The 19,913-nt window shown below is 41.6% G+C and overlaps 1 protein-coding gene across 3 annotated transcripts in view; it reads right to left on the bottom strand.

Annotated features, from left to right (window-relative positions):
- The window catches only part of TTLL9 (tubulin tyrosine ligase like 9), an 83,020-nt gene that overhangs the window by 49,205 nt on the left and 13,902 nt on the right, over positions 1 to 19,913 (bottom strand). For all 3 annotated transcript variants that reach the window (XM_037811289.1, XM_037811290.1, XM_037811291.1), the window contains exon 3: positions 14,792 to 14,884. In XM_037811289.1, coding sequence (XP_037667217.1) covers positions 14,792 to 14,884 — 93 coding nt within the window. The remainder of the gene's footprint in view (positions 1 to 14,791; positions 14,885 to 19,913) is intronic.

The following is a 19,913-nucleotide window of genomic DNA, read 5'->3' as shown; positions in this document are numbered from 1 at the left end:
AATGTTCTTTCATAAACAGTAACAAATGTACTATACCAACACTATGAGTCAACAACTGAGGGGGTTGGTTAGGGATATGGGAAGATTTGAGTTTCCCTTTCTTTTCTTTTCTTTTTTCTTTTCTCATCTTTCACTTTATTTGTTGTCTGGAGTAATGAAAAGGTTCTAAAAATTGAACAAAAATTAAGTGTGGTGATGGTTGCACAGCTGTGTGAGGGTGCCGGGGGCAACTGATTGTGCATCTTGGATCTTTGGATGATTGTATGGTATCTGAACAATCCCAATAAAAATTAAAAAAAATAATAATAGTACATATAGGCAAGAAACTTCAGTGGATGCTAAAACCATTATGTAAAAATTTGTTGGGGACAGAATATTTGCAGTCCCAAGGTATTTGCCCACAAAATACTTATTAATTACAAAGCATTAAAAAGTAACTTCAGGGCGGAGAAATCCAGCAGACACCACCTTATCTGAGTGATCAAGGTCAACATCACCCATGATGAGAACATGTCTACATCACTGAATCCTTGATATGATGCACTGGGAAAGGCAAAACATCGCTTTGATATTCTTGCTGAAATGTATAACCTCAAGATGAGCAAACATCAAACAAATCCAAATTGAGGGACATTCTGCAAAATAATGTGTCAAGGTTATGAAATATAAGACTGAGGAACTGTCACAGATTTTAGGTGATTAAAGGCACATGAAAACTAAAAGCAATGTGAAGTACTGGAATGGCTTCTGAACAGAGAAAAAGAACATTAATGGAAAAAACTGGTGAAATTCAAATAACATCTGTAGTTTAGTTAATAGTATTGTATCAATGTTAATTTCCTGGCTTTGGAAATTGTATTATGATTAAGTTGGTAAGAGAGGAAGCTGGGTTAAGAGTATGGGGAATTGTATACTATTTTTTGCATTTTTTCGGTAAGCCTATAATGATTTCAAAATAAAAAGTTAAAAGATTAGTATACTTAAAATGTCAAAGTTGAACTCCTACCTCACACCATATACAAAAATTAACTCAAAATGTATCAAAGACTAAGGGCTAAAACTATAAAACTCTTAGAAGAAAACAGAAGTAAATTTTCATGACCTTGGTCTAGGCAATGGTTTCTCAGATATGACACCAAAAGACAAGCAACAGCAGAAAAAATAGGTTAATAGGACTTCATCAAAATTTAAAACTTTTGTGCTGCAAAGTATATCATGAAGAAAATGGAAAGACAGTCAACAGAATGGAAAAAAATGTGCAAATCATATATCTGATAAGGGACTAGTATCCAGAATATAAAAGAACTCATAACTCAACAATAAAAATACCAACAACTCAATTTTTAAATGGACAAGAACTTGGTAGACATTTTTCAAAGAAGATATACAAGTGGTAGAGAAGCACATGAAAAAATGCCCAATAGGATTAGTCGTTAGGGAAATGCAAATCAAAACCACAGTGAAATAACACTTCACCCCCACTAAGATGGCTATAATAAAAAGATGGTTAATAACAAGCAGTGGAGAGGATATGGATATGCTGGTGGGAATATAAAGTAGTGCAGCACTATGGGAAAGAGTTTGGCAGTTCCTCAAAAAGTTAAGCATAAAGTTACTAGATGATCCCTAAATTCCACTTCTAGGTATATACCTGTACTGGTTTATATATATTATGTATATATTATGTCCCCCCAGAAAAAGCCATGTTCTTTGATGCAATCTTGTGGTGTTGATTAAATTGGAACCTTTGGATTAGGTTGTTTCCATGGAGATGTGACCCACCCAACTGTAGGTGATAACTCTGATTAGATAATTTCTACGAGGCGTAGCCCTGCCCATTCAGCATGGGCCTTGATTGGTTTACTAGAGTCCTATATAAGAAGCTCATACAGGAGCTCACTGCTGCAACTTAAAGAGATGTTTTGAAGACGGCCTTTGAAAGCAGAGTTTTGGTGATTCTTTGGAGGTACTAGCTCAGAGTTTGCCCTGAGAAGCTGACACAGAGACATTCTGAAGAACGCCATTTTGAAACGCAACCTGGAAGCAAGCAGATGCCAGCCACGTGCCTTCCCAGCTAACAGAGGTTTTTGGACCTCATTGGCCATCCTTCAGTGAAGGTACCCTATTGTTGATGCCTTACCTTGGACACTTAATGGCCTTAAGACTGTAACTTTGTAACCAAATAAAACCCCGTTATAAAAGCCAATCCATTTCTGGTATTTTGCAAATGGCAGCATTAGCAAACCAGAACAATACCCAAGAAAATTGAGAACATATGTTCCCACAAAATTTGTACATGACTGTTCATAACAGCATTAGTCATAATAGCCAAAAATGGAAACAACCCAAATATCAATCAACTGATAAATGAATAAACAAGGTGGTCTATCCATACAATGAAATATTATTCAGCCATAAAAAAAGATGACATTCTGATACATGCTACAACTTGGATGAACTTTGGAAACATGCTAAGTGAAAGAAGACAGATACAAAAGGCCATTTGTGGGAGGCGGGGCAAGATGGCAGACTGGTGAGCTGTAAGTTTTAGTTACTCCTCCAGGAAAGTAGGTAAAAAGCCAGGAACTGCGTGGACTGGACACCACAGAGCAATCTGTCTTTGGGCATACTTCATACAACACTCATGAAAACGTGGAACTGCTGAGATCAGTGAAATCTGTAAGTTTTTGCGGCCAGGGGACCCGCGCCCCTCCCTGCCAGGCTCAGTCCCGGGGGAGGAGGGGCTGTCAGCTCCGGGAAGGAGAAGGGAGAACTGCAGTGGCTGCTCTTATCGGAAACTCATTCTACTGATTCAAACTCCAACCATAGATAGACTGAGACCAGACACCAGAGACTCTGAGAGCAGCCAGCCCAGCAGAGAGGAGACAGGCATAGAAAAAAAACAACACGAAAAACTCCAAAATAAAAGCAGAGGATTTTTGGAGTTCTGGTGAACACAGAAAGGGGAAGGGCGGAGCTCAGGCCTTGAGGCGCATATGCAAATCCCGAAGCAAAGCTGATCTCTCTGCCCTGTGCACCTTTCCTTAATGGCCCTGGTTGCTTTGTCTATTAGCATTTCAATAACCCATTAGATCTCTGAGGAGGGCCGTTTTTTTTTTTTTAAATCCTTTTTGCTTTTTCTAAAAAAATTACTCTAAGAAGCTCAATACAGAAAGCTTCAAAGAATTGCAATTTGGGCACGTCAAGTCAAGAGCAGAACTAAGAGAGCTCTGAGACAAAAGGCAATAATCCAGTGGCTGAGAAAATTCACTAAACAACACAACTTCCCAAGAAAAGGGGGGTGTCCGCTCACAGCCACCATCCTGGTGGACAGGAAACACTCCTGCCCATCGCCAGCCCCATAGCCCAGAGCTGCCCCAGACAACCCAGTGTGACGGAAGTGCTTCAAATAACAGGCACACACCACAAAACTGGGCGTGGACATTAGCCTTCCCTGCAACCTCAGCTGAATGTCCCAGAGCTGGGAAGGTGGAGCAGTGTGAATTAACAAAGCCCCATTCAGCCATCATTTGAGCAGACTGGGAGCCTCCCTGCACAGCCCAGCAGCCCAGAACTGCCCTGGGGGGACGGCACTCACCTGTGACATAGCACAGTCATCCCTCAACAGAGGACCCGGGGTGCACAGCCTGGAAGAGGGGCCCACTTGCAAGTCTCAGGAGCCATACGCCAATACCAAAGACTTGTGGGTCAGTGGCAGAGACAAACTGTGGCAGGACTGAACTGAAGGATTAGACTATTGCAGCAGCTTTAAAACTCTAGGATCATCAGGGAGATTTGATTATTAGGGCCACCCCCCCTCCCCGACTGCCCAGAAACACGCCCCACATACAGGGCAGGCAACACCAACTACACACGCAAGCTTGGCACACCAATTGGACCCCACAAGACTCACTCCCCCACTCACCAAAAAGGCTAAGCAGGGGAGATCTGGCTTGTGGAGAACAGGTGGCTCGTGGACGCCACCTGCTGGTTAGAGAAAGTGTACTCCACGAAGCTGTAGATCTGATAAATTAGAGATAAGGACTTCAGCTGGTCTACAAACCCTAAAAGAACCCTATCAAGTTCAGCAAATGCCACGAGGCCAAAAACAACAGAAAATTATAAAGCATATGAAAAAACCAGACGATATGGATAACCCAAGCCCAAGCGCCCAAATCAAAAGATCAGAAGAGACACAGCACCTAGAGCAGCTACTCAAAGAACTAAAGATGAACAATGAGACCATAGTACGGGATATGAAGGAAATCAAGAAGACCCTAGAAGAGCATAAAGAAGACATTGCAAGACTAAATAAAAAAATGGATGATCTTGTGGAAATTAAAGAAACTGTTGACCAAATTAAAAAGATTCTGGACACTCATAGTACAAGACTAGAGGAAGTTGAACAACGAATCAGTGACCTGGAAGATGACAGAATGGAAAATGAAAGCATAAAAGAAAGAATGGGGAAAAAAATTGAAAAACTCGAAATGGACCTCAGGGATATGATAGATAATATGAAACGTCCGAATATAAGACTCATTGGTGTCCCAGAAGGGGAAGAAAAGGGTAAAGGTCTAGGAAGAGTATTCAAAGAAATTGTTGGGGAAAACTTCCCAAATCTTCTAAACAACATAAATACACAAATCATAAATGCTCAGCGAACTCCAAATAGAATAAATCCAAAAAAAACCCACTCCGAGACATATACTGATCACACTGTCAAACATAGAAGAGAAGGAGCAAGTTCTGAAAGCAGCAAGAGAAAAGCAATTCACCACATACAAAGGAAACAGCATAAGACTAAGTAGTGACTACTCAGCAGCCACCATGGAGGCGAGAAGGCAGTGGCACGATGTATTTAAAATTCTGAGTGAGAGGAATTTCCAGCCAAGAATACTTTATCCAGCAAAGCTCTCCTTCAAATTTGAGGGAGAGCTTAAATTTTTCACAGACAAAGAAATGCTGAGAGAATTTGCTAACAAGAGACCTGCCCTACTGGAGATACTAAAGGGAGCCCTACAGACAGAGAAACAAAGACAGGACAGAGAGACTTGGAGAAAGGTTCAGTACTAAAGAGATTCGGTATGGGTACAATAAAGGATATTAATAGAGAGAGGGAAAAATATGGCAAACATAATCCAAAGGATAAGATGGCCGATTCAAGAAATGCCTTCACGGTTTTAACGTTGAATGTAAATGGATTAAACTCCCCAATTAAAAGATATAGATTCGCAGAATGGATCAAAAAAAATGAACCATCAATATGTTGCATACAAGAGACTCATCTTAGACACAGGGACACAAAGAAACTGAAAGTGAAAGGATGGAAAAAATATTTCATGCAAGCTACAGCCAAAAGAAAGCAGGTGTAGCAATATTAATCTCAGATAAAATAGACTTCAAATGCAGGGATGTTTTGAGAGACAAAGAAGGCCACTACATACTAATAAAAGGGGCAATTCAGCAAGAAGAAATAACAATCGTAAATGTCTATGCACCCAATCAAGGTGCCACAAAATACATGAGAGAAACACTGGCAAAACTAAAGGAAGCAATTGATGTTTCCACAATAATTGTGGGAGACTTCAACACATTACTCTCTCCTATAGATAGATCAACCAGACAGAAGACCAATAAGGAAATTGAAAACCTAAACAATCTGATAAATGAATTAGATTTAACAGACATATACAGGACATTACATCCCAAATCACCAGGATACACATACTTTTCTAGTGCTCACGGAACTTTCTCCAGAATAGATCATATGCTGGGACATAAAACAAGCCTCAATAAATTTAAAAAGATTGAAATTATTCAAAGCACATTCTCTGACCACAATGGAATACAATTAGAAGTCAATAACCATCAGAGACTTAGAAAATTCACAAATACCTGGAGGTTAAACAACACACTCCTAAACAATCAGTGGGTTAAAGAAGAAATAGCAAGAGAAATTGCTAAATATATAGAGACGAATGAAAATGAGAACACAACATACCAAAACCTATGGGATGCAGCAAAAGCAGTGCTAAGGGGGAAATTTATAGCACTAAACGCATATATTAAAAAGGAAGAAAGAGCCAAAATCAAAGAACTAATGGATCAACTGAAGAAGCTAGAAAATGAACAGCAAACCAATCCTAAACCAAGTACAAGAAAAGAAATAACAAGGATTAAAGCAGAAATAAATGACATAGAGAACAAAAAAACAATAGAAAGGATAAATATTACCAAAAGTTGGTTCTTTGAGAAGATCAACAAGATTGACAAGCCCCTAGCTAGACTGACAAAATCAAAAAGAGAGAGAACCCATATAAACAAAATAATGAATGAAAAAGGTGACATAACTGCAGATCCTGAAGAAATTAAAAAAATTATAAGAGGATATTATGAACAACTGTATGGCAACAAACTGGATAATGTAGAAGAAATGGACAATTTCCTGGAAACATATGAACAACCTAGACTGACCAGAGAAGAAATAGAAGACCTCAACCAACCCATCACAAGCAAAGAGATCCAATCAGTCATCAAAAATCTTCCCACAAATAAATGCCCAGGGCCAGATGGCTTCACAGGGGAATTCTACCAAACTTTCCAGAAAGAACTGACACCAATCTTACTCACACTCTTTCAAAACATTGAAAAAAATGGAACACTACCTAACTCATTTTATGAAGCTAACATCAATCTAATACCAAAACCAGGCAAAGATGCTACAAAAAAGGAAAACTACCGGCCAATCTCCCTAATGAATATAGATGCAAAAATCCTCAACAAAATACTTGCAAATCGAATCCAAAGACACATTAAAAAAATCATACACCATGACCAAGTGGGGTTCATTCCAGGCATGCAAGGATGGTTCAACATAAGAAAAACAATCAATGTATTACAACACATTAAAAACTCGAAAGGGAAAAATCAATTGATCATCTCAATAGATGCTGAAAAAGCATTTGACAAAATCCAACATCCCTTTTTGATAAAAACACTTCAAAAGGTAGGAATTGAAGGAAACTTCCTCAACATGATAAAGAGCATATATGAAAAACCCACAGCCAGCATAGTACTCAATGGTGAGAGACTGAAAGCCTTCCCTCTAAGATCAGGAACAAGACAAGGATGCCCGCTGTCACCACTGTTATTCAACATTGTGCTGGAAGTGCTAGCCAGGGCAATCCGGCAAGACAAAGAAATAAAAGGCATCCAAATTGGAAAAGAAGAAGTAAAACTGTCATTGTTTGCAGATGATATGATCTTATATCTAGAAAACCCTGAGAAATCAACGATACACCTACTAGAGCTAATAAACAAATTTAGCAAAGTAGCGGGATACAAGATTAATGCACATAAGTCAGTAATGTTTCTATATGCTAGAAATGAACAAACTGAAGAGACACTCAAGAAAAAGATACCATTTTCCATAGCAACTAAAAAAATCAAGTACCTAGGAATCAACTTAACCAAAGATGTAAAAGACCTATACAAAGAAAACTACATAGCTCTGCTAAAAGAAATAGAAGGGGACCTTAAAAGATGGAAAAATATTCCATGTTCATGGATAGGAAGACTAAATGTCATTAAGATGTCAATTCTACCCAAACTCATCTACAGATTGAATGCAATCCCAATCAAAATTCCAACAACCTACTTTGCTGACTTGGAAAAGCTAGTTATCAAATTTATTTGGAAAGGGAAGATGCCTCGAATTGCTAAAGACACTCTAAAAAAGAAAAACGAAGTGGGAGGACTTACACTCCCTGACTTTGAAGCTTATTATAAAGCCACAGTTGCCAAAACAGCATGGTACTGGCACAAAGATAGACATATAGATCAATGGAATCGAATTGAGAATTCAGAGATAGACCCTCAGATCTATGGCCGACTGATCTTTGATAAGGCCCCCAAAGTCACCGAACTGAGCCATAATGGTCTTTTCAACAAATGGGGCTGGGAGAGTTGGATATCCATATCCAAAAGAATGAAAGAGGACCCCTACCTCACCCCCTACACAAAAATTAACTCAAAATGGACCAAAGATCTCAATATAAAAGAAAGTACCATTAAACTCCTAGAAGATAATGTAGGAAAACATCTTCAAGACCTTGTATTAGGAGGCCACTTCCTAGACTTTACACCCAAAGCACAAGCAACAAAAGAGAAAATAGATAAATGGGAACTCCTCAAGCTTAGAAGTTTCTGCACCTCAAAGGAATTTCTCAAAAAGGTAAAGAGGCAGCCAACTCAATGGGAAAAAATTTTTGGAAACCATGTATCTGACAGAAGACTGATATCTTGCATATACAAAGAAATCCTACAACTCAATGACAATAGTACAGACAGCCCAATTATAAAATGGGCAAAAGATATGAAAAGACAGTTCTCTGAAGAGGAAATACAAATGGCCAAGAAACACATGAAAAAATGTTCAGCTTCACTAGCTATTAGAGAGATGCAAATTAAGACCACAATGAGATACCATCTAACACCGGTTAGAATGGCTGCCATTAAACAAACAGGAAACTACAAATGCTGGAGGGGATGTGGAGAAATTGGAACTCTTATTCATTGTTGGTGGGACTGTATAATGGTTCAGCCACTCTGGAAGTCAGTCTGGCAGTTCCTTAGAAAACTAGATATAGAGCTACCATTCGATCCAGCGATTGCACTTCTCGGTATATACCCGGAAGATCGGAAAGCAGTGACACGAACAGATATCTGCACGCCAATGTTCATAGCAGCATTATTCACAATTGCCAAGAGATGGAAACAACCCAAATGTCCTTCAACAGATGAGTGGATAAATAAAATGTGGTATATACACACGATGGAATACTACGCGGCAGTAAGAAGGAACGATCTGGTGAAACATATGACAACATGGATGAACCTTGAAGACATAATGCTGAGCGAAATAAGCCAGGCACAAAAAGAGAAATATTATATGCTACCACTAATGTGAACTTTGACAAATGTAAAACAAATGGTTTATAATGTAGAATGTAGGGGAACTAGCAGTAGAGAGCAATTAAGGAAGGGGGAACAATAATCCAAGAAGAACAGATAAGCTATTTAACGTTCTGGGGATGCCCAGAAATGACTATGGTCTGTTAATTTCTGATGGATGTAGTAGGAACAAGTTCACTGAAATGTTGCTATATTATGTAACTTTCTTGGGGTAAAGTAGGAACATGTTGGAAGTTAAGCAGTTATCTTAGGTTAGTTGTCTTTTTCCTACTCCCTTGTTATGGTCTCTTTGAAATGTTCTTTTATTGTATGTTTGTTTTCTTTATAACTTTTTTTTTCATAAGTTGATTTAAAAAAGAAGGGAAAGTTAAAAAAAAAAGAAAAACAAGGAAAAAAAAAAGATGTAGTGCCCCCTTGAGGAGCCTGTGGAGAATGCAGGGGTATTCGCCTACCCCACCTACACGGTTGCTAACATGACCACAGACATAGGGGACTGGTGGTTTGATGGGTTGAGCCCTCTACCATAAGTTTTACCCTTGGGAAGACGGTTGCTGCAAAGGAGAGGCTAGGCCTCCCTGTATTTGTGCCTAAGAGTCTCCTCCTGAATGCCTCTTTGTTGCTCAGATGTGGCTCTCTCTCTCTGGCTAAGCCAACTTGAAAGGTGAAATCACTGCCCTCCCCCCTACGTGGGATCAGACACCCAGGGAAGTGAATCTCCCTGGCAACGTGGAATATGACTCCCGGGGAGGAATGTAGACCCGGCATCGTGGGATGGAGAACATCTTCTTGACCAAAAGGGGGATGTGAAAGGAAATGAAATAAGCTTCAGTGGCAGAGAGATTCCAAAACGAGCCGAGAGATCACTCTGGTGGGCACTCTTACGCACACTTTAGACAACCTTTTTTAGGTTCTAAAGAATTGGGGTAGCTGGTGGTGGATACCTGAAACTATTAAACTACAACCCAGAACCCATGAATCTCGAAGACAGTTGTATAAAAATGTAGCTTATGAGGGGTGACAGTGGGATTGGGAATGCCATAAGGACCAAACTCCACTTTGTCTAGTTTATGGATGGATGTGTAGAAAAGTAGGGGAAGGAAACAAACAGACAAAGGTACCCAGTGTTCTTTTTTACTTCAATTGCTCTTTTTCACTCTAATTATTATTCTTGTTATTTTTGTGTGTGTGCTAATGAAGGTGTCAGGGATTGATTTAGGTGATGAATGTACAACTATGTAATGGTACTGTAAACAATCGAAAGTACAATTTGTTTTGTATGACTGCGTGGTATGTGAATATATCTCAATAAAATGATGATTAAAAAAAAAAAAAAAGGCCATTTGTAAGACTGTATGGTTCCATTTATATGAAATGTCCAAAATAGGAATATCCGTAGGGTCAGAAAGTAGATGGTGATGTCAGGGACTGGGGGAGGAGGTAGTGGGGAATGACTGCTGATGGGCACAGGGTTCTTTTTGGGATGATGAAAATGTTCTGGAATTAGATAGTAGTGATGGTTGTAGAAGTCTGTGAATATTCTAAAGCCACTAAATTGTACACTTTAATAGGGTTCATTTTATGATATATGAATTATATTGCAATAAAAATAGAAAGGGAAAAAATTAGTTGGTTGTGAAGTCTGTTAAAATGATCAGGTCTAAAAAGACAGCAATGGACTATATATTTCAAATTGAATAAAAAATTCAAAGAGATAAAGGATGGGGTTGGAAAAGGCGATCACTACATCTTCTTGGACTCTCGCGGCCATCACTACCCTGCAGTCTGTCGCCTGACCAGGAAGACTGGGGAAGTTGGTTATAGTTTAAGAGGCTCTGTTTTCATTAGAAAATAGCAGTGGATTTTAAGCATCATTGTGTGGGTTTGAATGTATTATGACCCCCCAAATGCCATTATCTTTGATGTAATCTTGTGTGGGCAGATGTATCAGTGTTAATTAGATTGTAAGTCTTTGAGTGTTTCCATGGAGATGTGCCCCACCCAACTGTGGGTGATGACTCTGATTGGATAGTTTATGTGAAGGTGTGGCCCCGCCCATTCAGCATGGGCCTTGATTAGTTTACCAGAGCACTAAATAAGCTCAGCCAGAAGGAGCCAGCTTGCTACAGCCAAGAGGGACACTTTGAAGAATGCACAGAAGCTGAGAGAGTAGCTGCAGATGAGAGACAGTTTGGAGACGACTGTTGAAAGCAGACTCTTGCTCCAGAGAAGCTAAGAGAGGACAAACACCCCAAGAGCAACTAAGAGTGACATTTTTGAGGAACTGCAGCCTAGAAAGGAACGTCCTGGGAGAAAGCCATTTTGAAACCAGAACTCCGGAGCAGACACCAGCCACGTGCCTTCCCAGCTAACAAGTTTTTCGGACGCCACTGGCCATCCTCCAGTGAAGGTACCTGATTGTTGATGCGTTACCTTGGACACTTTATGGCCTTAAGACTGTAACTGTGTAACCAAATAAACCCCCTTTATAAAAGCCAATCCATTTCTGGTGTTTTGCATTCCAGCAGCATTAGCAAACTAGAACAATCATGAAAGTAGAAGCTGGATCTGATGCATTATTGTTTCCCTAGCACCCAGCAGAGGGCCTGTTTATTGAATGAATGAATCAATAAATAATGAGTTATTCATTCATTCATTCATTCATCAAAACCAAATGTACTGAGGTTGACTTCGTGTCAGGGATAATTTTGGGTGCCAGAGACACAGAAGGAAGCAGGACACAGAGGTCTGCCTGGGCAGGTGTGCATGCAGGCCAGTGGGGAAGACAGCAGTAAACAAGGCAACTATATAGTGAGGAACTGTGAAAAATGCCACCACATAATCCAGTAGGTGGCCAGGGGCAGGGTGGCTGAGGGACCTATTTTGGATGGAGGTCACCGAATGTGGAAGTGACCTTTCAGTTGATATCTGAGGGGTGAGAAGGAGCAGCCACGTCAAAGCAGTGGGGAGAGGGTTCTAGCAGAGAGATGGGCAGAAACTGAGGCCCTGAGGTTGGAAAGGGCTCAGCATGTTCAAGTACATGAAGAAAAGCTGGGGTGGAGCAGAGAGGTCAGTGATGAGGCTGACGAGTTTGATGCGGCCCAATCAAACAGGGCTTTGTTTTTGCATTCTATTCTAAGTTCAAAAGTTAACTCATTTACACACCATCTTCATGATTTTTGTTACGTCAAGTCACCCTTAAATCACCCCGGAAGACATTAAACTGCTCAACAATGCCAGCAGGAACCCAGGTTCCTTCTGCCTTCACATTCTGCCATCCTTAACAAGTTGTCCTCATAGTTATCACCTCAGGATCACAGAATGGTTGCTGGAGATCCAGGCTTCACATCTGCTTTCTCAGTGGGAAGCAAGGAAAGGGACAGCTCTAGCCACATCTGTTCCAAACTCTGACCTGACAGGCCAACAGTCAGAAAACCCAGGTTAGATCCCAAAAGATGAGGTCTAAAAGGGGGATGTGAAAGGAAATGAAATAAGCTTCAGTGGCAGAGAGATTCCAAAACAAGCCGAGAGATCACTCTGGTGGGCACTCTTACGCACACTTTAGACAACCTTTTTTAGGTTCTAAAGAATTGGGGTAGCTGGTGGTGGATACCTGAAACTATTAAACTACAACCCAGAACCCATGAATCTCGAAGACAGTTGTATAAAAATGTAGCTTATGAGGGGTGACAATGGGATTGGGAATGCCATAAGGACCAAACTCCACTTTGTCTAGTTTATGGATGGATGTGTAGAAAAGTAGGGGAAGGAAACAAACAGACAAAGGTACCCAGTGTTCTTTTTTACTTCAATTGCTCTTTTTCACTCTAATTATTATTCTTGTTATTTTTGTGTGTGTGCTAATGAAGGTGTCAGGGATTGATTTAGGTGATGAATGTACAACTATGTAATGGTACTGTAAACAATCGAAAGTACAATTTGTTTTGTATGACTGCGTGGTATGTGAATATATCTCAATAAAATGATGATTAAAAAAAAAAAAAAAAAAAGATGAGGTCTCAGTTTCACAGAGCTGACTCTGGTGGAAAGGCTCTTCCTCATTTGAGGATTCCTGAGGCAATCTGAGCTCAGCCAAGGAGCATCCTGCCTCATGAACTCCCATATTATCAGTGCCAGGCAAGCCCTTAGACCCTCTTCTACCTGACCATTGAGCAGAGGGGGAAACTGAGGCTGTGAGGGGATAGATATCAGGCCAGAGGTCAGGACAGTGCCCTTTTTCATACACCACTTCTACCTGCCAGTTACCTTGCAATCTTCTAGTCTACTCCAGACCTCTCCCCACCTCCTCCATTATGACATTGGTTCCTCTGATGCAGGCAAGGAAACCCCATTTTGATATTAGTGTAGGCATGAGAGAACCACAAAGGAAAATCCTTGGTAGCCAAGAGAAGACTCTGCTGTCTTGGGTTACAGCCAACTCCTAATCTTTTGTGGGATGATTTTGTGGAAATCATGGGTTCATCCATTTGCCATCCTCTCGTTTGTTCCTTTACCCATTGAGAAGCCGCTAGAATGAGCCTTTGACTCTGCAGACAGTCAGACTAGGTTGAAATCCTAGCCCAAGCCCTTATAAGCTGAGGGATCTCAAATCCAACTTATTTTGCTATGTTGTGCTCATTTTTCTCAATGGTTAAATGGAGATGTTAATAGTATCTTCCCAGAAGGTTTGGGGGATGATTAACTAAAATCATGCATGTGAAGTGCTGAAAGACTGTCTGGCATCCTTAGCTATCGTTATGCAACACTTACTGAGCACCAAAGCAGAGCAGCGGCTTCCCCTCACCTCTCATATTCATTTCTCCATTTTTCTGCAATAATAGAATTCCCAACATTTACCTGAGAAAATATAGTCTACGTTTTCCAGAATGAAGACTACATTTTCCAGATTCCCTTACAACTCGGTGTGACCCCATGGCTAAGTTCCGGCCAGTGGAATCTGAGGGGCTTCCAGGTGTGTCCTTCAAGGGAAGGGGCATGCCTTTCCTTGCTTCCTTCCTACACATTGCTGCTTGGAACACAGATGTGAGGCTGGAGCTCCACCGTGTACCATGAGGGTGAGGGCCTCACCCAAGGGAGAGCAGAGTAGGAAGATGGAAGCAGACACGTCCCACTTCTCTGTGGCGCCCCCATTCCATCTCTTAACTTCTTATATTTGGACTTAGATGTGAGAGAGAAATAAATTTCCAGCCTGTTGAAGCCTCTTTTACTTTGGTTCCCTGTTCCTTGCCTCCGTACCGTGCTCCTGACTAATATTAGTGCCCTTTATGTGCCCGGCACAGTATGCTTGTTCACCTCGTTCTTCCCAGAGCCCAGCTTAGAAGAAATATTGGCCAAAGGTCAAGTAACATGTTCAAAGTCACAGAACTAGAAGTGGCCAGGGGAGAGCAGTCCTGGATCTGGACCTGACCTCACTGGAGGGTTTGAGCCAGTGGGTCTGCGGTGGCTACATTCCTTGTTTCTACTGAGAGCCAGAGGACAGCGGCTATGGAGTAGCTAAACTGAACTGGGATTGAATCCCACTCTGAAACTTATGTGCTGTGTGATTTTAGGCAACTGGTGTAACATCTCTGAACATAATCATATCATGCTGGATCATGGTAAAGCTTAAATAAGGTGGCACCAGGAACGTACCTCGTACGTTGTAAGTGCTGAATAAATATACAAATGTTGGCTCCCATCACATCCTCTTTGGGACAAGTCCCAGTGGCCACCCAGGGGAACTGGGAGAAAAGCAAAGGGAGCAGGGGCCTGTGAGACAATGGGAAGGAGGGACGAGGCTGGGAGCAGGGTGTCTTACTCCTTCACTTCCACCCATCCTGGCCTGTGGCGAAGGACGTCCATGAGAGTGTTCATAAGAGTGGTCTTGAACCGGATCGATGCTCGCTGCTCTCTGAAAGACAAGCCAATAGTTGCTCAAGGCCAACTATTTTCCTAGGAAGGCCCAGGGATAGGGAAAAAAAAAATGCGGGTGGAGGGTGGGTCGGGGGGAGAAAGGTCAAGTTTCAAACGCAGAAATGCCAAAGCTTAAAATGACTGAATCTCAGAATTTAGCATCATAGCATGACAACACTTAAATAATCAAATTGAAAATTATACACCCTTTAAATCATTGAAAAATACTAGCAATCATTTATTCAGTGCCAACAGTCTGGTTGCTTTATGTGTGCCACAATAATGCCTACCTTAAACAGTAAGTGTTTGCAAATCCCCTTTCCTGGCACTCATCAGGGAAGATGGAGTAGATGCACTTTTCCCTATCCCTCCCACTAAGCACAGCCAAGAACCCTGGATGTTATATACATAACTAACATGAGAAGACTTGAAGATGGAAAGAAGCAGGCAGACTGGCTAAGGACCTTCAGACCCAAAAAACGACTTGGCGGTGAATTCCCTGGGTTGTCTTTTTCTTTTGCCTCATCTACCCCAGACAGAGAGCTAAAGAAGCCAGTAAGCAAGAATTACCAGTTGGTACAGACAAAAAACTCCAATGATAGTCTTCTCTTTCTAGCCAGAGGACCAGGAAATCTTTAGACAATAACCACTCTACTCTAGCTGAACACCACAGGACAAGAAAACTGTACCCACCTCCACTTGTGCCAGCAGAGGCTGAATGGCGAGCCTGGACCTCACACCAGACTGGAACGAGGCAGCCCAACACGACTGGGGTGGTGTCAGGAAAGGTCAAAGATGGAGCTGGACTTTCAGCCCTGTCAGGCGGAAATGAGCCTCCCACCCCTGCTGGGCCAGTGGAAACCCTGGGGGGAGCTTGGACTTCCAACCCCAGCCAGCAGTAGTGAGAGGCCCCTTCCTGTCTTTGCTGGGGTGATGTCAGAGGAAGCTGTAACAAGGCTGCACCCCTTAGTGGTGTCGGTGCAGGCCAGGTGGGGAGCTGTAACAAGGAACTCATACTCCTCCTAGCCAGGGTGGTATCCATGGGGGCCCAGTAGGGAGCCAGAACCCCCACTCCCACCCAGCAGTAAGGAAGGTCCCTCTCCCTTCAGGTGTTAACAGAGGCAAAAAGAGGAACCTGGGCTTCAACCCCACGGGGCAGTGATAAGACAACTCCACCCACCTTCCCTGCAGGAGTGGCATCAGAGAGAGTCAGCTACAACAGAAGATATAAGTAAGACCCAGAGTCTTGCAATACCCAAAACGCCCAGGTTTCAATAAAAAATCACCCACACCCAAGAACCAGGAAAATCCCAATGTAAATGCTGACACTAAAATGGCAGAGGTGTTAGAATTATCTGATAAATATGTTAAAGCAGCCATCATAAAAATGTTTCGAGGAGTAATTACAAAACATTTAAAACAAATGAAAAAGTAAAAGATCTCACAAAGAAATAGAAAGTCTTGGCAAAGATAGAAGATGTAAAGGAGAACCAAATGGAAATGTTAGAACTAAAAAACAATAACTTCAATTTAAAAACTCAATGGATTGGCTCAACAACATAATGGAGAGGGTGGAACAAAGAATCAGTGAACTTGAAGACAGAATGATAGAAATTACTCAGTGTGAACAACAGAGTGAAAATTGACTGACTGACTTCCTAACTTCAAGACTTACCATAAGGAGAAACTAAGATGGCGGCTAGGTGAGACGGCAAAAAAACGCCTCCGTGAAAAACACTAGACAAAAACGAGAAAGTGACCCAGAATACTGGTTACAGTGATGCGCCAGCTAGACGAGGTCTGCTAGTTCCACAGGGGTCGTATACTTGGTGAAACTGAGAGACTGCATTCTGAAACAAGTGAGTAAGCTGGCTGGAAGACCCGCAGCCACGCGGCAATCTGGGGAAGCCAGGGTTTGGCGTTTGGAGACCGATGGGCTCTTTTAAAAAAAAAAAAAGGGGAAAAACCCAGCAGCGGCTGCAGCTGCAATAGTGGGAACCACGCAGTAAAACACAGCAAAAGGGGGCTGGGCCGGCCTCTCGGTGTCTGGCCTGGAGGATAGCCCGCTGCAGATACCCTTGGGGCTGGGGGAATGGAGGGGAGAGCTGGAAGCAGAAAGAAATTCCGTGGCTAGCAACTGGCTCCCTGGAGGGCTGGATAAACTCCTGCCCGGGGCTGTGCCCACAGCCCAGAACCCCGCCAGTTGTCCCAGAGCTGGGAAGGAGGAACTGTGTGAGGAGGGGGATGTGGAGATGCCCCATTCAGCCATCTTTGCATCAGGCTGAAAGCGCCCCGGCATGGCACAGCGGCCCAGGGCTTCCCTTGAGGGTCGGCGTGCACTGGTGACGTAGCATGGCATTCCCTTGGCAGAGATCCTGGAGGACCGCAGCTGAGTGGGGGGACCCGCTCAGAGAACCCAAGGACACTACGCCAAGTCCGGTGGTTTGTGGGACAGCAAGAGAGAGGGTCTGGGGCTGAACTGAAATGAAGGCTTAGACTCTTGTGGCGGCTTTGAATCTCTGGGAACCTGGGAGATTTGAATATTAAAGCTGCCCTTCCTCCGTGGCCACCCGGACACACACCCCACATTCAGGGCAGACGGCTCCAGCAACACACCCAAACTGAGTTCTCCAACTGAACCCCACAAGAATCATTTCCCCACACACCGCGGGGACAAGGTAGAGAACTGACTTGAGGGGTATAGGTGACTCACAGACACCATCTGCTGGTTAGTTAGAGAAAGTGTACGCCACCAAACTGTGTTTCTGAAAAATTAGATAGGTATTTATTTTTTTTACAACTTGAAAGAGCCCTATCAAGCAAAGCAAATGCCAAGAGGCCAAAAACAACAGAAAATCTTAATGCATATGATAAAACCAGATGATATGGAGAATCCAACTCCAAACACACAAATCAAGATATCTGAAGAGACACAGTACCTTGCACAATTAATCAAAGAACAACAATCGAGGAATGAAAACATGGCAAAGGATTTAAAGGACATCAAGAAGACCATGGCCCAGGATATAGGCGACATAAAGAAGACCCTAGAAGAGCATAAAGAAGACATTGAAAGAGTAAATAAAAAAATAGAAGATCTTATGGAAATAAAAGAAACTGCTGGCCAAATTAAAAAGACTCTGGATATTCACAATACAAGACTAGAGGAAGCTGAACAATGTCTCAGTGTCCTAGAAGTCCACAGAACAGAAAATGAAAGAACAAAAGAAAGAATGGAGAAAAAAATCGAAAAAATCAAAACGGATCTCAGAGATACGATAGATAAAATAAAACATCCAAACTTAAGACTCATTGGTGTCCCAGAAGGCGAAGAGAAGGGTAAAGGTCTAGAAAGAGTATTCAAAGAAATTGTTGGGGAAAACTTCCCCAACCGTCTACACAATATAAATACACAAAGCATAAATGCCCAGCGAACTCCAAATAGAATAAATCCAAATAAACCCATTACGAGACATATTCTGATCAGACTCTCAAATACTGAAGAGAAGGAGCAAGTTCTGAAAGCAGCAAGAGAAAAGCAATTCACCACATACAAAGGAAACAACATAAGACTAAGTTGTGACTACTCAGCGGCCACCATGGAGGCGAGAAGGCAGTGGCATGACTTATTTAAAATTCTGAAAGAGAAAAATTTCCAACCAAGAATACTTTATCCAGCAAAACTCTCCTTCAAATTTGAGGGAGAGCTTAAATTTTTCACTGACAAACAAATGCTGAGAGACTTTGCCAATAGAAGACCTGCCCTACTTCAGATTCTAAAGGGAGCCCTACCAACAGAGAAACAAAGAAAGGAGAAAGAGATATAGAGAATTTTAACAAACATATATAGCACCTTACATCCCAAATCACCAGAACACTCATTTTTCTCCAGTGATCACGGATCTTTCTCCAGAAGGGACCATAAGCTGGGACATAAAACAAGCCTCAAGAAATTAAAAAAAAAAAAATTTTGAATGTACTCAAAGCACATTCTCCAACCACAATGGAATACAAATAGAAGTCAATAATTTTTGAACTGTAACTCCACTATTTACTTCCTACATGATATAAAATACACAAACTCTAATGACAAATCAGTGGTTTTGAACTCAATGTAATATATGTAATTTTAGACAACTATATAAAGGTGGGGGAATGGAGGAGTATAGGAACATAGTTTATGTGTCCTATTGAAATGAAGGTGGTATCAAAGAAAAACAAGATTGTTATGGATTTAAGAGGTTAATTTTAAGCCCCACAGTAAACTCAAAGAAATTATCAGAGAATATAACCATAGAGATGAAAAGTAGAGTTTGGGTTAAGAGAAATGGGGGAAGGGGCAATGGGGAGTTAAGAAATTAGTATAGGGTTGCTGTTTGAGGTGAAGGGAAATTTCTAGTAATGGATGGTGGGAAAGAGCATTACAACATTCTAAAGGTGATTAATTCCACTAATGGAAGGCTAGGGAGGGGGTGGAATGGGAAGATTTAGGCTGTATATATGTTTCCACAATTGAAAAAAAAAAAAAAAAAAAGACAGTCTAAATAGATGACAATTGAATGCCAAAGATGAACTTGGATGGGATTGGAGGATAGAGGACAGGTGGCTCAAAGGGACACAGTTGAGACATAAGGAAAAGGAAATATAGAATGTAGGCTTCGTATCATTGTTGAATCTCTTGTACTTCTTAGCTGCGTTTAATGGGATTGCATAAAAGAATGTTCGTGTTCATGGGAAGTGTATACGTGAATTACAGTGTATGTTCAAGGATGTGTGCAGCTAGCTCTCATATGTTCAGAAGACAGAGCAATAGATGATGGATGATAGGGAGGGAGGGAGGGAAAGAAATAGCGACGTGACAGCATGTTAAAGTTGGTGGATTGAGCTATCGAGGGAGGGGGGTCAGGGTATGATGGAATTCTGTGTATGGGGTTAGTATTGTTTTTGCAACTGTTCCTATAACTTTGAATTTATTTAAAAAAAAAAAAAAAAAAAAAGATTACCTAGCTCCTGTAGTGCACCCTGCT

The sequence above is a fragment of the Choloepus didactylus genome, chromosome 19, assembly GCF_015220235.1.
Source record: "Choloepus didactylus isolate mChoDid1 chromosome 19, mChoDid1.pri, whole genome shotgun sequence".
NCBI classification, from domain to species: domain Eukaryota; kingdom Metazoa; phylum Chordata; class Mammalia; order Pilosa; family Megalonychidae; genus Choloepus; species Choloepus didactylus.
Note: the sequence above shows the minus strand (reverse complement) of the source record. Positions and strands in the feature narration are given on the sequence as shown.